At 37.2% G+C, this 17,354-nt stretch overlaps 1 protein-coding gene across 1 annotated transcript; it reads left to right on the top strand.

Annotated features, from left to right (window-relative positions):
- The first annotated feature begins 9,569 nt into the window (after window positions 1-9,569).
- On the top strand, window positions 9,570-10,944 carry Rh3 (Rhodopsin 3). The gene has a single exon (XM_064698557.1). The coding sequence runs from the start codon at window positions 9,601-9,603 to the stop codon at window positions 10,741-10,743; it is 1,143 nt and encodes a 380-aa protein (XP_064554627.1). The 5' UTR covers window positions 9,570-9,600; the 3' UTR covers window positions 10,744-10,944.
- Window positions 10,945-17,354: the final 6,410 nt, after the last annotated feature.

Here is a 17,354-nt window from a genome sequence, read left to right as displayed (position 1 = left end):
CGAGGCCGGCGTTCGGCTGCCACTCTCAGCAGTCTTACTTTCTCTGGGCACACTAAAATGGTCGCGGACCCATGGGGTCAGTCGTTGACGATTTATCGGTATCCGATTATTCCGCTGTTTGACATGTCTATGCATTGTATAGTTAGTGATGAAAGTTAAATTAAGAAAAACTCGTTATTTGTCGATTAATCAAACCTGAATTTATCTATATATCCCAAGTTCTTTAAGGATAAATGAAAATGAAAATAAATATGAAAACAAATGTACGCACACATTTACGCTAGGGAAAGAGTCGTAAACTTATGCTGATAATATAAACATATGTATTAAATTGTATTTAATTGATGAAATTAAAGCAGCTGGATACTCTGTACTCATAAAAGAAAAATAATATATCTACTGCATATATATTGCTCTTTAAGGAGTTATCTATAATCAAGGCACAGTTAAACCCAATATGTTATCTGAGAATTATATGCACAGCTGGGTAAGTTGGTGGCGTTTGAAAAACGGATTAAACACATGTTAAGCATATTTCAGAAAGTCCATGTCGAACTAATAATTACGCTTTCATCGATTTTGGAGGCTTGACCCATGCAAACCCGTCTACTGCTTACTAGAGTAAGAATGCAAAAAAACTTGTTTAGCCACTTATAAACATTTACACAACATTAACATACTTATTTCGAAATTTTTTGTGTACAGGGTATGTAAAATGGAGCAGTAATAATGTGGTGGCATTGACATCAAGCTGTGTAAAGTTTTCTAGATGAGAATGCCAATTAATAATTGAAAAGTGATAAGTGATAGTTATTGACTATCAATTTTCTGCTGCCACGCACATGACAGTGTTACTTCTTTGAAACAAAAAGAAAAATCATCAATCATATTTTATGTTTTTTTTTTTTTTAATACTCCAAGAAATAATATAACACCTGATGCTGAATAAAATATCAAACTTAATCAAATAAAATGCTTAATAATAAGTCAAAAGTTTGTAGTACAAAAATCGTAAATTGACTGATTGGCGATCAACGCATAGCCAAACCGTAAGAGCTGGGAAGCTGAAATGTTCAGTGTAGTAACCTTAGTAATGAAGGTGCACGTTATGACGGGGATCATGTGTGGAAAAATCGCGAAAAACTTTTGTATCAATCTTTTTTGTTTACCATCCGATAAGCCTCAACCTCTTTTTCAAAGATTTTTGTCAAAATTTATCTGATGGGAGTTTCGCACTTTTTGGAAAATCCATCCCTCCTTATTGGAAATGGGGGTCAAAGATTTGGTAGGTGACGTTTCGCGCTCAAATTCATTTCCAAGGATCTAATAAAAAAAATTATTTGAGACGTGTTTCACATTTTTCGCAGAATCCAAGCTTTCTCGGTAGAAATGCGATTCAAAGATTTATGTGGCGAAGATTTAAGTTTAAACTGATTTGCATTCTACATAAGAATTTAATTCAAATTCATTTTTAAGGATCTTTGTGAGAATTTATTTGATACGTGCTTGGTTGGCAAATGCGGGTCAAAAGTTTAACAAACAAAAGTTTATTTTAACATGGGCGGAAACTAGTGATTCCAACACTTGGTTCTTTATTCGATGCACCTAAAACATATCTTTAAATAGAAGTGGAGATCAAGATGGGTAGATTTCAATTTTCCATAGTTGTGTACTTAGTGGAAAAGTAATATTAGAGTTTTTAGCAAAGCCGGGCTATACCGTCTATTATATACTCAAGCTATACTTTTCAATGATGCTATGTTTAAAATGCAGTAAAACAATTGAATACAAGAGTTTATTCTATTTATTTAATTATTATTATTCATAAACCTACCTACGGGAACTAACTGACCATTCCCAGCTATGAGTAGGGGCATAGCTTGCCGGACAGGCTATTAGTTTTCGGTCAGCGGGTGATTTTCTATGATTATTTCTTTATCCTATTTACTAAACACTATATATATCTAGTATACAGTTCTTTACTTTACTTTATTAACAAAAAACTTCTATCTTTCTTTTTTCCTATTTATTGTATTTTCTTAAATAGTAAATTAAGATTGTTTTTAATTTTGCTAAAGAACACTATATTCTCTACTTACACCCTTCTTGTTAGCTGTAGGCTAACAGCTGGCCGGACAGGCAAATAAAACACCTCCATCGGTCGGTGATGCTACTAAAAAATTGTGTATTCTAACTAGGCTTTTAGCATTTAATTTTCATAACTTATATATAATGTATTGAATAATTAGAAAGACACTCGTCTTGTCGACCATTAATAAATAAATAAATAAAATGTTGCATATGTATATTCTAGACAGACCTTGTCAGCTTATCAATCTTATAAGTCTCCTTAATTGATGTGAGCTTTTGATATCCAATTTTTGCATCTAAATTGTAAGCTTCTGTAAGTGGAAAATGATTAAACATATCAATTACATTTTAAGCTTCATTTTATAAGAACAATAAATTGACACTCTCAAAATAAAGGCAATTTCGATTGAATAGACAAAAGTGGGAAACAAGTCTACGTGCAATATAAATTCAAGAATTAAACCGTTTCCACATGTTCACTCAAGATGCGAGCAAACGTGGAAATCCCCTTTAAGAATTTAAAATAATTTACGCATAGTTTTTAGAAAAAAGAAAGGAAAACACAAGTTTATATATGTGCATGTGCTCTTCACTATTTTGTGCCTTTTGGGTGCCTCGAAACACGCCATTCAAGTTCGTTAAACATTAAAGTGTAGGTGCTTTAGAAAAAGGCAACTAAACGTACACAGGCAATGAGAAAACCTGTGCAGGTGTGCATGTTTTTATACTAATGCAAACACACACTTGCAAGCCCTTACAAACACAAACAGTCAGTCGTGTTTGGCATTGCCAGCAGGCAGAGTGAAAAATAAACCAACATTTAAAATAAATATTAAAATTTGTGCAATAAAATGCTGAGCAATAAAATGAAAGACTAAAATGTCTATACATGTGTGTGTATATGTGGGTGTGTTCATATGTATTTTCTTAAAGAGCGAGTGCAGAAGTGGCGACCGCCTGAAGTTGAGGAATATTGAGCTTACCACTCCGCACCGCACACTTTACTAAGCTGTGTATTCTGTCTGGCAGTGTTGAAAAGCGCCTGCGGTGGCAAGTTTATCGCGCCCACTAAGTCTGCGCCACGGGCCGGAAGTGATACCAAAGCCAAGGAAGTGAGGCGGAGCAAAGCGCAGCTAAAAGTAATACAAGCAAATCTTTGAAGTAATGAGCTGCTGAAATGCGAGCGAGTGAGCAACGTTGACTCACCGGAGAGTTGCTGTACAAAAAAGTTTAATATATCCGCCTCGAGATTGCCCCAAACCGGAAGACAGCATATGTTGATAAAGGATTCCACTTTGCGGCTGACTTCGCCCCAAAGTATGCAACGTGCAGCGTGTCCAGGTCTGCAGCCAAAAAGTAACACACACACATACAAGCATATTCACGATATTCTTGCTGGCTTAGAATCCAATAAAGTGCCACCCCCGCCGATGAGTGCATGTAAAAAGAGAAAATTTCTTATAACTGATGCTGCCACAGGTACCTGTGTAACTGCAGAATATACTTAATTGTCTGCATATCTAAAATGTTAAAATGTTCACTTCTTTAATGAACTATCGTTTAGCTTATGATGATGAAAATTATATTGCTTTATAGGAAGAATCGATCAAAAAATTAGTTTTTAGTGTAAAAAAGATTTCTGTTTTTCGAAAATTCTTGACCCAATAAAGCAAATTCGATCATTACATCTCTCATAACACATCTGCAAGCCCGTAGGCCCTACGCCTACAAAAGTATTCAATCTTCGGCGTGCTGTATATATATTTATGCAATGACATTTATGTGAATCTTTATTAAAATTCTGAAACTCGAATTTCGAAAATAGAATTTCTTAGAAATTAATTGTTGAATGCAAACATTTAAATGCTTCACAATTACGTTTTTAAAGTAAATGCAATCGATGAACGCTAGTAACACAAGCGGCCACCAAGCACATGCAAGTGCTGTCTAGAATTTGTTGCAATTGGTTTTTGTCGTTGTTGCTACGCGGCAGTATTAGTCACTTGTGTATTGTTGGGAAAGAAGTGGGGCAGGGTAAGCAAATAATTTTATATTTAGCTCGGAGTGTTACAGGTACAAATATATCAGCAAATATGTAACAATAAAGTTTTATGAAACAACAAACAGAAGGGTAACTAGTCTCCTTGCAGTGTGGCAAGTTGCTAGTTGCTTGTTGCACATCGTAGTTTCTACTTGCTGCTGCACCAGACGTTGCGTTGTACTCCTCATCTGCGTCTATGTCGTCTGTGCTGCCGGCCATTTCCGTCAGCGAACACGGTAAGTGCCACCCAAAAACACGCACCCATATGGACATAGAGAGAAAAAAGAGACAGCATTACAACTATGCAACAGCAGTTGTAGTTATAGTTAATGACGCAAGCGTAGCTTGTGTGTAGAACGTTGAAATTGAAATTATACCTTGGGGGCAGCTGCTGCTGTTGTTGTTGTTGTTGTTGTTGTTTTGGGATATCTTGCTCTTACAGACCTATTAGTTTGTTGCCCATGATTGGCAAACTCTTTGAACGTTGCCTGCTTATGAGACTGCTGTCCATTGAAAGGATTAAACAAAAAATTCATCCCTTTCAGTTCGGGTTCCGAAAATCCCATGGCACACCAGAACAACTAAATAGGGTTGTGAATTTTATCTTCGAGGGTTTTGAAGCCGACATAAAGCAAGCCTTCGACAGAGTCTGGCATGATGGACTACTCTGCAAAATCAAGCCCTTATTGCCACCTCAACTTTATTTGATTGTGCGAAGCTACTTGACAAAACGATCATTTTCGGTAGTGCTCGATGGGGTTGAGTCCAACATCAAGGCCATCGGGGCTGGCGTTCATCAAGGCAGTGTGTTGGGGCCCACGCTCTACACCCTCTTTATATATGACAGGCCCACTGGCGCTACACCCTGCAGCAATACCAACACAAATTTCAAATGTGGGCTAAACGTTGGAATATTGGCATTAATTTAAATAAATGCGCGAATGTGACCTATGCGCTCCGCAGGGATATATGTCCGGGAGTCTTCTTGCGCGATCAATTATTGACGCACCACAACAGCTACAAACACTTAGGGGTGCACTTAGACAGGCGTTTGACCTTTAGTAAACACATCGCAAGTATCACAGGAGCCCTGAAAAGCAGATTATGCAAATTTAGATGGCTGCTTAACAGTAGCATCGCGCTATCTTTAAAAAATAAAGTTATCATCTACAAAACCTGCCTAGCTCCGCCTGGCGTTATGATATTCAAGTTTACGGTATTGCTGCAAAATCCCGCCATACGAAAATCAGGGTGTTTCAAGAAAAAACGCTCCGCTATCTGTCTGGTGCCCCCTGGTATATGCGAACTTCCGATTTGGAAAAAGACTTACAAAGACATACAGGCTGCAAACTCCACAACGCGACTAGCAAACCATCCAAATCGTCTGGCTAGGCGTCTTCTAAAGAGGCGTAAAATTGGAAGATTCCGAAAGCGGAGGAGATTGCGGAGGTCCCATCAAATCGATCTCTCAGATCCTAACCCTAACTTTGTTAATTTTATGTTAGACTTAATTGTAGACTAAGTAGTATTGTAAATTTTCATATAAATTTAATTAAACTTGTTTTCATAATAACAGGAAAATTAAAATAAAGCTAAAAGTTTAAAAAAAAACAATAATTTAATTTTCACAATTTGATTCTTAAAAAAAAATTTTCTTAAACAGGCTATAGTTGCGACTAATCTAGGTAATTTTAACAAAACTTAAGTCTGAGCCCTGCTTCTAACGTAGCAAAACGAAAAAATAATTACATATGACATATGGCTTAGTATTGCATCTAAAGACAATCTAAAGACAATTGCATCTAAGCTTTATTTATCACCCATTGTTTTAATAGCGGTAAAGTAATTATTTTAGGAACGGTTTTTCTATCATAGAAGTGTAGCGAAGTTCTGATGTTGAAAAAGTTAGTTGTTTGTACAAGAACTTAAATTTCGACAAATCATTACGGTGGACAATCCGACCGATTCCTAGACAATGCTACCTATATCGACTCGGCGTTTCACATTTATCACGATTATACAAACATTATTACCGAGTTGAATTCTTCTATGAGTTGCATATTTCATAACACATATATAACAGACAGTTAAGTAAATAGCTAGAGGACACAGATTATGCGTAATACATAATAATAATATGATTTATAAATAAATAGAATTTGCCTTTAATCTTTCCTTTCCGAAATAATTATACCCTGAACCCATTGAAAATGGGTAAAAAGGGTATTATGTATTTGTGCAAATGTATGTAACAGGCAGAAGGAAGCATCTCCGACCCCATAAAGTATATATATTCTTGGTCAGCATCAACATCCGAGTCGATTTAGCCATTGCCGTCTGTCTGTCCGTCCGTCAGTCTGTCCGTTTGTATGTATGCAAAGAATATCAGAACCTATAAGAGCTAGAGACTTGAAATTTTAGCTGTAGGTCCTCCTAGTCCATGCGCAGATCGAGTTTGTATCCGATATTCGATCATTTGCCCCGTTTCCAAGTAATCGATAAAAATCGAAATAGAACTCCTATTTTTTGAGCAATTTTGGTAAATAATAAGAGCTAGAGTCACCAAACTTGATATGTAGCTTCTAGAATTATATATATGTATATATCAAGTATCTTTCATTTTATAGCTATCGCCACCTCCCTGCTACCACCGAAAAGCTATAAATCATGTTAGTAAACCAACTTATATTGACTACCTAATTAAGCCACAATTTAAATGCAATTGTCATTCTGAGAATACACGAATGTTTTATAGTACAATAAGATCTACTACTGAAAATTTCATTAAGATCGCTTAAGAAACACGAAAGAAAATGTGTTTTGGCCTGCAAACACGTACAGCAGCAAAAGCAAATTCCAAGAATTTCTGTATACATGTACACACACACATTCATGCGCGTCTTCTTTGAATTCTAACAACAGCGTTGCATTGCGATTGTGTTGTTTTCTGTGCTGCTATTTTAAATAATTAGTGTGGCTGTTGACTAGAACCTCTTACTTGTTTAAATGTTAAATACCCAATCATTTGTATGACCCTAAGTGATTTTTTTTGATTTTGTTTGGAAAAACAGCCTCAATTGCCGCGATGGGGTTAATAATGGCAGCTTTTGCATAAACTTTTATGAATGTACATGCTGTAGGATTACCCTTTTTTGTCTAGAGGTTAATTGATGATCACATAGTGGAATCCTTTAATTAGTGCTTCCTTTTTTTCAGTGCTCAATCGCAGAACGAACGAAAAAACGGAGAGAGGGAATAATGGCAACATGTTCAAATTATGCAGGCTCTGATCAAGTTGCACCACCTGAACGCTATTGGGGCATCACATGCCACAAACAGCTCTACTTAATTGCGTGGAAGTGCAACCACCCCCTTCTCCACTGGGAAGTATTTACCCCTAGGGAGTCATTCACCTAACACAAACGCAGCATAGGAATCGAATCCAGCAAGTGACGCAAGTGCACAACAGACTCGTATTTAATATTTCATGGATTCCATGTGTTGTCGTGTGGCTTATGGGCCAAACGCAGCCTGACACTTACGAGTGGGTGTAGTGGATGGTTAAAAAATACGTCGCGTAGGCGCTGTGTATTGAGGTTAACACATATCAGCGTTAAAAGGCAAACAAAAGGAAATCAATCTTTGTGGGCACTTGGAGTTCATTGCTAGGCATATATATACATACCAACATATACTATATTTGTTGCTAATCGAATCATGAATTTAAGTGTTAACCATGTTATAAGGTTATAGAGCAGGGTTCTAGGGGAATATTTGCATCCGTTAGTGGACTTTTTCTATATGGTTTATGACCTAAATTGAAAGTGCACACGCCCGCGTCACATTATTACTCATATATAGACGTACACACTCATACACACAAGCATAATTCTAAATATGCTCACCTGTGCCTGTTGATTTCTCTACCCCGTGAGATCGCACGAAAGTATGCTACACTTTTGTTTTATAAGTCAATACCACTTAGCCCGTAACAATGGTAGCCCCATATACATAAGTATTTAGGGATGCATGTGTGTGTTTTTTATTTTATTTTTTTTGTATAGGAGGGAAAAGCATTAAAAGCCGAAAAGTATGGGGCTTGCACCCACTAAAAACCCACCTACTTGCCGCTATTGCTATTGTTATTGTTTTTTAAAAAACTCTCCATCTATTATTTTGTACCAAATATAAATTCCTAAATGTTTAATTAAATTGTGTGTGAAACCTCACAAAAATATTCAGTGCAAGTTAATTTTTGTATTAAGTAATTTTTTTGGCCTTGGTAACCTTTTTGCGATAAAAAATATTTTCGGGTTTCTAAAATTTTGTTTTGAAAGGCATAAAATCGAAAGCATTATATATGCAAGTTATGCCATCTTTCGTTCCTAAACATATAAAATACCAAACATTTTCTGTAAATAAAGTTCCAAACTATTTTTTTTAACTTAACTATTTTTCTTTTCAAAATTCATATGAGATATTCTGCGCCTTATAAATGTTGATTCATTTAACCACATTTTGTAGTTTTTTTATTTAATTTTAATCACTTTCATTTCACTTGTCGTATATATCGTGCATATTTATTTATTAAATATTTTTTAAATACAATCAGTTATATCTTCTCTATTATAAACTAAGAGTTTTGTTTGCGCATACCACATAGTATAAAATGTTGGCTTCAGTTTAAACTGTTATTGGAAAGTTTCTTTTTTTTTTTTTAATTAAAAACTATTTTAGTAGAAATGTACACAAAAAAGTAGAATTAAAATCAATTCATTCGCATTTTTTGCGCTCTCTTCCACCCGTTCCATTTTCTCTTCATTTCATTTTTGTTTAGTTGGCGACGAGCTCAGAGAGATAGTAAACGAGAAATACTCACAACTCATTTCCAGTACCATTTAGACCAGATCGAAGTTCTCCAATATGCAAAAATGTTGAGAGAATAATATGGTTCGGTTCGGAGTTCGTCTCGATGGTTTTCTGAGATAATTAATTGGAAGATTAATTCGCTTCATGGCAAAAAAATAAATTAAAATTACGGGCTTGAATCGGTTTTTACCGGTTTGACTCAAACAGGTTTGCAGCCTGGATATAAATCGCTTTATATTTAAACATTTTTTCTTCAATACCAAAAATAGTTAAAGGCAAATCTAATAAAGTTCAAATGAAATATAGCTGACAATTTAAAGATACACACAACAAATATAAAACATAGCGACAACAGATAAAAGTCTGAACCACCTTAATCAATGACCTTCTAGGGCTAAGCACAGTAATTGAAAATCAATGCAGAACAGTTAATTCAGCGAATTTGGTTAAGGGATTAGTCGGAGCCACATTGTAACCCCATTGGCTGATGTAGATGTGGGGCTAATCCAATTGCGGACGAGCATATATAAAGGCCGAGCGGAGCGTACACTGATTTTGTCTTGGGCAACGACGGATCCATCAAAGTGGCCAAGCGGACCATGGAGTTCAATATAAGTGGCATCGGAAATGTGTCGACGGTGCTGCGACCGGAGGCGCGTCTGGCGGCCGAGTCGCGTTTGCTGGGCTGGAATGTGCCGCCGGACGAGCTGCGTCACATACCCGAGCACTGGCTAACGTATCCGGAACCGCCGGAGTCGATGAACTATCTGCTGGGCACACTCTATATATTCTTCACGCTGATGTCGCTGATAGGAAATGGCCTGGTCATTTGGGTCTTCACAGCAGCTAAATCGCTGCGAACACCCTCGAACATACTGGTCATTAATCTGGCCATCTGCGATTTTCTGATGATGAGCAAAACGCCCATATTTATCTACAACAGCTTCAATCAGGGCTTTGCGCTGGGCAACTTGGGCTGCCAGATCTATGGCATCATTGGCTCCTACACGGGCATCGGCGCGGGAGCGACCAATGCGTTTATCGCCTACGATCGCTACAATGTGATCACGCGGCCCATGGAGGGCAAAATGACGCACGGCAAGGCCATAGCCATGATTATATTCATCTATATGTATGCCACGCCATTTGTGGTAGCCTGCTATACGGAAGCGTGGGGTCGCTTTGTGCCCGAAGGCTATTTGACCTCCTGCACCTTCGACTATCTGACGGATAACTTCGATACGCGCATGTTTGTGGCCACCATCTTCTTCTTCAGCTTCTTCTGCCCCACCAGCATGATCCTGTACTATTACAGCCAGATTGTGACCCATGTATTCAGTCACGAGAAGGCGCTGCGCGAGCAGGCCAAGAAAATGAACGTCGAATCGCTGCGGTCCAATGTGGACAAGAGCAAGGAGACGGCTGAGATACGCATTGCCAAGGCGGCCATTACCATTTGTTTCCTATTCTTTGTATCCTGGACACCGTACGGCGTCATGTCGCTGATTGGCGCCTTCGGGGACAAGAGCTTGCTGACGCCGGGCGCCACAATGATACCGGCCTGTACCTGCAAAATGGTGGCTTGCATAGATCCGTTTGTGTATGCGATCAGTCATCCCAGATACCGTATGGAGCTGCAAAAGCGTTGTCCCTGGCTGGCCATCAGTGAGAAGAATCCCGAGACCAGCACGGTGGCCTCCACGACGACCACACACGAGCAGCAGCAAACGACTGCAGCGTAGGACTGCAAAATACCTGATGACCCTACAGAAAGGACATTAACTCAACTGAACTCGACTCGTAATAGAAAATGCCAGGAAAAAACTATAACAAACTCACGAAACAAAAAGAAAATGTGCTAACAATAATATTATAGATTCTGATTATTATTTGTAGCATGCTCTTAAATAAATAGTTAATTAATGCAAGCAATCAAAAGGAAACACACGGTAGTCGGTAAAAACCCCTATCCCTGTCCAGCTGCGAAAAAAAAACAAAAGAAAGGCATGCAACGAATACTCTGTTGTCAGTTGAAACTGGAAACTTCTCCCGCCCCACCCCCTCAGTAAATGCTCAGCAGCGAAACAAAAGAAGAGCAACGGCGGAAACTCAATGCGTGTAAGTCTAATATTTTGTGCAAGTTTTCGTTTGCCGAATGCAATCCACAAAAGAATCCAAAGCAAAGCTCTCTCTGACTCTCTTACACATTGGAATGCGTTTGCGCATTAAAACGCAAGCCGAACGAAAGGTAAGAGGCAAAGTGGACGCAGTTCCTTATCAAAACTTAGCATCCGCGGGCTGATAACATCCCGAGTCCCACATGATTTCTCAACTTTGTTTTGCACAGGTTCCACATTCGTTCTACATGACAAAAATGTATCTTTAACCTAGATCATGCGCTCCACAACATTATCTAAGCACCCCCACCGCCTAGCCCTCACCAACACAAATACATATATTTGCATTGGTATTTTGTTACGGCGGTTAGACGACTACACACAGCTGCCGCAAGACCCACAAGCCAAAGTGTTGCGCCGTTTTTTTATGTGGCGCCTCATAATTAGCCTCGTTCACAAAGTAAAGAAGAGAATATTGGTTTTATTGCTATAATTTATTTGTATAGAAGTGTATATTATATATAAAGTGATAAGATTATAGGGATTATAGATTATGAATGAAGACTCACTCTAAAAATAACTATAATTTTATTCGTTTTTAAATTGGGCGGTTAGACTATTTCAATTATTTTGCAAAATTCTTGTTGATACTTAGTTACCCGTTTCAGCAACAGATTCTCCTTCTTCCTCACTGTCAGTGCCTAGCGGCTATAGTCGCCATTGCCAGCGCCTTTTCATGCCATGCTTTGCGGCAAGCCCCAACCGCGAACAGAACAGCGGCAGCAAGTGACGCAGGACATAAGCCAAAATCTTTCGCAGCCACCGACCGTGGCGACAGCAAAAACGAAACAAAATTAATGAAAATCACCCACAAGCACACGTCCGTTTCCCCTTCTCACACACATACATATATATATATATATATATATACAAAGCGAGACAATTAAAATAGCAGCCACAAACGTCCTTGCGGTTCACGCCAGCTGAGTGACTGCCGCTAGGACCGACAGCCAGTCCCCGGCACATTTTTCTTTCACGAATTTCACATTCGCACTCATTAATTAAGATAATTAGGCCTTTTCGCCGCCTTCCAAGTTCAACCTCCAAAAAGGCAACCAATAAACGAAAGGCCAGTCTCACGAAACAGTTACTCGAAGGACGACGTCGCAGCCGCCGTCGAAATCGAGGTCACGCCTTAAGTGACAGTTCGAAGCTTGTCGAACGGCACTAATAATAGTCATGGTCCTGGACTGAAATTTTGTACGACTTGCATGGGCACTTGAAGCCGTTAATGAGCGCCCTTAAACTGAGCACACACACCTATTCGGCTTGCGGGTATGCACGCACCACCTCCTTGTGTACCTTACCTGTATTAGTAAGCATGCGGTGCCCCAAACACCAGGGAGCCATAAAGCAGTAAAACTAGTTTACATATAAATAAATAAAAAGCCATAAAAAATCAAGTCTTTATTTCATAATTAGTAAATGTTATGTAAAAAAAACACACGCACACATATCATCTAATTTTATTTGTAGCTTAAAGTTATATAGTCTTTATACCATGAACCAATTAAAAATGGGTAAATGGGGTATAACGTATTTGAGCAAATGTATGTAACAGGCAGAAGGAATCCATCGATTAAAAACGATATCGAAATCCTGGTTTTCGCGCTAATCTGAGAGCTAGAGCCACCAATTTTGACATGCAACTTCTCGAATGATGTATTTATATATATATATATAATGGTGTATTTTATAGCTATAAAACCCACCACCACCACCTCATAACTATAAATCAAATAAATAAATCGATTGGAACTACCCACCAATTTAAGCTACAATTTTAATGATGTTTTCTTATTGAGGAAATACGAATATTCTATATCAAGGTACAAAGCGGCGGGAAGCAGTTTGATTGATAAAGCCTCAGCAACCGAGCGCGTAGCGCGAGCTATAATATTTCTGATTAGTATCTGTGTATGTATGAGAATGCATGTATCAGTGAACAGTAAGAATTTTCAAATTAAATCAGTAAATTGTTAATTTTCGCTAAGCATCATGTTCTTATTCAAAAGTCCATATCTTTATTAAAGCTTACGGAAGAGTGGAATCATATGTATGTACATATATTCTCATACATATGTACATGCGTTTTAGTCTTAGGACTATACAGTGCACACACACATACGTACATTACATTATGATAATGTACATAGATATGTTTGTACACATTATTTTCTTTCCAAAAGTAGTAGAAGACCACTTTGGAACTTGTTAAAACTGTTAATATAAATCTGCGCGCGTAATGTAACAATTATACTTCGTAAATATTTATAGTAATTTCATGAATTTAATAATTTATAATACGCATATGTAAAATTAGTAGATGGTCTCAAAGAAGCTGACTAATGCATTAATAAATATTATCATTGGTTGATGTAGTTAGATATGTGATTCTACTAATAAATTAAGTAGCGCGCCATTTTCCTATGTATATCTAATCGTGGTGGTAGGAGAAAAAATATATTCCCACACTCTTACGTCAAATGTCCTCAGAAGAAGCAGCAATCGATTTTTGCGTGTTGTCGGTTTTCGATTGCCGATTAGTCATTTATAAATTTTTTTTGCTTTTTAAACAAATAAACTATTTGGACGGCTCGGAGCTGTTAATAATAAATTGTTTGCAGTGTTTCGTAATTATTTTAATTAAAACTGGACATTATTGATAAAAATAATTGTTGGCAGTTACAATTTGGAGTGTATGTGCAAGTGTTTGATATATTCTAATTGGGAACCGTATTTTCGATATAGAATTCGTGTTTTTTGAGCAAATCTCTTAGGTGTAAAGTGCTTAGAGCTAATCATCTAATGTAGCTTCTTGAATAGTATTGTTTACAGATCAAGGAGCTTTCATTTTATAATTTTAATTTAGATATTGGATAGATATTGACGTAATTATTTTATTAATTTTGTTTATGGTGATTTTATGGACCTAAATGTTTTGATTGTAATTGTTTTGCGGCCCATAACCATATTTGGTAGATTCCTTTAAAGAAAAAATGAGATTAATATTAGTCAGAGATAAAATTCAGTGCACATCTTGTAGTAGAACGTGCAATAATTAAAATTGTTTCGCATAAATTGGTTCCAATTATATTACGATTCAAGTTTTGAATCGAAACCCTAGTTCATCAACCACGTTTATGCACAGTTTGTTCGAATTGTAATCATCTCACAGTGAAAACAAATTATATATTTTTAAAGTTGCTTACCGTACAATTTTTTTTAAATTTCTAATTGATTTTGGAACAATTTGCTTTCCTTGCTTGATATTTGTTTTTTTTTTTGGTTCTTTTTTATTTGCAATGTAAAAATTTTGCAGCAAATCTTGCTCTAATTTTTGTGGCTAATTGAAATTAACATGATTCTTGTTGTCTGTCTCTCTCTCTTTGTATTTCTCTCGGCTAGCCGTGTGGCAGTGTCATATTTTGTGGTTCTGCGCCAATCCTAGTACTCTGCTTTGTTTTGTGCCAGGATGCGACGCGATGAGTACACGAGTATTGTGTATACGCCCACTACTAATCCCTTGTTAATTGCAATGCTTCTCATTCGACAGTCAATTTGCATTTAAATTACAAAATTTTAAAGCTTTTTTGTTTTTGTTGCCAACTGCGTTGTGCGCCCTCATACTATACGAGAAGCAGGAGGTACCATATATTCGGTGGCGGTCGCAGCAGTGGAGCATTTGCCATTGCGACCATTCACTTGAAATACTAGAGACTTTCTGATCTGTTGTGGATTCTGTCACGTTGGCCATCGGCAGGCTAATTCTCAATGAGCATGGCTAGTGTCGGGCAATGTTTTCGGGTAATTTTGTGCGAATTGCTCGACTATCAAAAAGAGCAACGAAATTGCCGTGTTATAGCACAGCCCGTCCTGACCCAGAACTTTGCTCACTGATGCGGACGCGAGATGCTGGCTGCTGTTTGCCGTTTAATAAACGCGGCGCCCAGCACGACGCACGCACCAAACCCCCTGTGCGTGTTGACCTTATTATGTTAACTTTGTGTGCAGTGCATAAACTGTGATAAAAGTCAAAAATTCTACGCAGCGTTGCTTGCCCCATGTTGCCTGCCCACGTTGCCACATTTGTAATGTCTGCCTGCTTGGCTTGGCTTTGGCTATGGCTAACAACAATTTCATGGCATACAATTATTAGTTCGTATTATTTATGGCTTCATTTTAGCTTAAAAAGTTGCGCCAGCCGAGACAAACTCAACCATTTCTTATATACACATAGACATACTAAATTCATTTCGATTTTTTATGAGCTATCAGAAGTGCCGTCCCTTTAAATTTTTATAAACCTTATTGACAAGCAATCAAAACTGGTTTTAAAGCAATTAAATTTGTAATTAAAAGTTGGCTCAATCTCTTTGAGTAATAAATTAATAATTGATTGATTGAGTCCAGATATTCTGTTTCTTATCGTAGTCCTCAAATTCTCAACAACTTTGTTATAAAGAGTCAATGAAAGATCCTTAGGCATAGATACGAAAAGCAATGTCATATTGTGGGACCTCTAATATCGAATGGATTTTTCAAAATTTTTCGTAGAAAGAAGATTTTTCGAAACTTTTAAAATAAACACCAATGAAAAGCCAATATAAATTTCATATCATATAGCTGTATCAGTATTGATAAACCAAAAGTTGGTTATTGTATAAAAAACCAACACTTGGCATGTTTACTTGAAAATCTTTAATTATCAGAATTTTTCACATTATTCGTCTTAAATTGAACATTTTGAATATTTTATAAACTATTGATTTTTGTTATAATGTGTACAGGTCCTCATTGTTGGTTTATGTATTCATTATTATATTTATTGCCATTGTGTAAGTCTTTTGCTTGAGATTCACGAAAACTATGGCTAATATAGCAACTTGTAGCTGGCAAAAAACTCATTAATTCGTCCCATTGTGCCAAAAACCTTTTAGAATCAGAAAAGTCACCGAAAATTTACGCAAATGGCCCATGGTAGTCGCTATTTACGTTTGCATGATGCTGCACTATGCTCTATCCCAGCGACGGTGCGTTGCCTCGCTCGCACTCACGCGAGAATGAAGGAATGCCCGCTAGATCAGGCCATATTACCGTTACAATTTAAAACATATTGTGCGCAAAAGGAAGCAGGCTAAAAACAAGCTGAAACATTTTAAATTGAAGCTTTGCCAAAATGGACTTACGGCTTCCATCTTTTGGGGTACCGCATCATTCAGCGGTTTCAATATAAAGCTCTGCGAATTTTATCTAACGCGCATATCTATCATGAAAATCTCACAATCCACATCCATCTAAATATTCCCACCCACTTGACCTCCCCCTACACAAAACAGACACAAAGATACACGCAATACTTAACCGCCAACGTTTACAGAAAAAATTTAAAAAAATGTAAAACCAAAAAAAAATACCATAAAATATTTCTATATTCTAACAAATTCTCAATTGCATTCAAATTGTTGTTTAAATTGGTGGGCAATAGAAATTAGTTTATTTACTTGATTTATAGCTATGTGGAGGAGGTGGCGATAGCTATAAAATGAAAGATACTTGATATATATAATCTGAAGCTATATGTCGATATCGATTTTTATCGTTATGGACTATCGGAAACAAACTCGTGCTGCGCGGGCACAAGGAAGACCTACATTCCAAATTTCAAGTCTCTAGCTCTTATATGAGATCCTTGTTCGGCTATTTATGCTGATCAAGAATATATATACTTTTTGGGGTCGGACATGCTTCCTTCTGCCTGTTACATACATTTGCACAAACACATTAATCCACTTTTACCCACTTTAAATGGGCTCAGGCTATCAAAAAAAAAAACAGAAGATTTTGTATAAATCCATTTCGTTATTAGTGGTCCCAAATCGGTAACAAATATCGGCTTCATGAAACGGGGTAACAAATAATTTAATTCTGTTGAATAGTGTTACTAGTAGCTTGTAATGTTGAACAACACTGATTGTCAAACTTATTATATTGCGCCATAATTCACTACATAGCACTAAATGGCGCCACAAAATGTTCCAAGCTCTGCAAACATCATATACAAGGAAATTAAGTTCAATTCCCACGGTTATTTCTGACTGTAGAATGCATGATTTCTTGCGCGTTTAAACAGCTTAAAGTCACTTATGTACATAAGTATTTTCAACGATTGTCAA

Source organism: Drosophila montana, unplaced genomic scaffold (assembly GCF_035044405.1).
Source record: "Drosophila montana isolate Dmon_TW-CO22-7 unplaced genomic scaffold, ASM3504440v1 contig_779_1, whole genome shotgun sequence".
NCBI lineage: Eukaryota > Metazoa > Arthropoda > Insecta > Diptera > Drosophilidae > Drosophila > Drosophila montana.
This window is presented reverse-complemented; position numbering and strand designations above follow the sequence as displayed.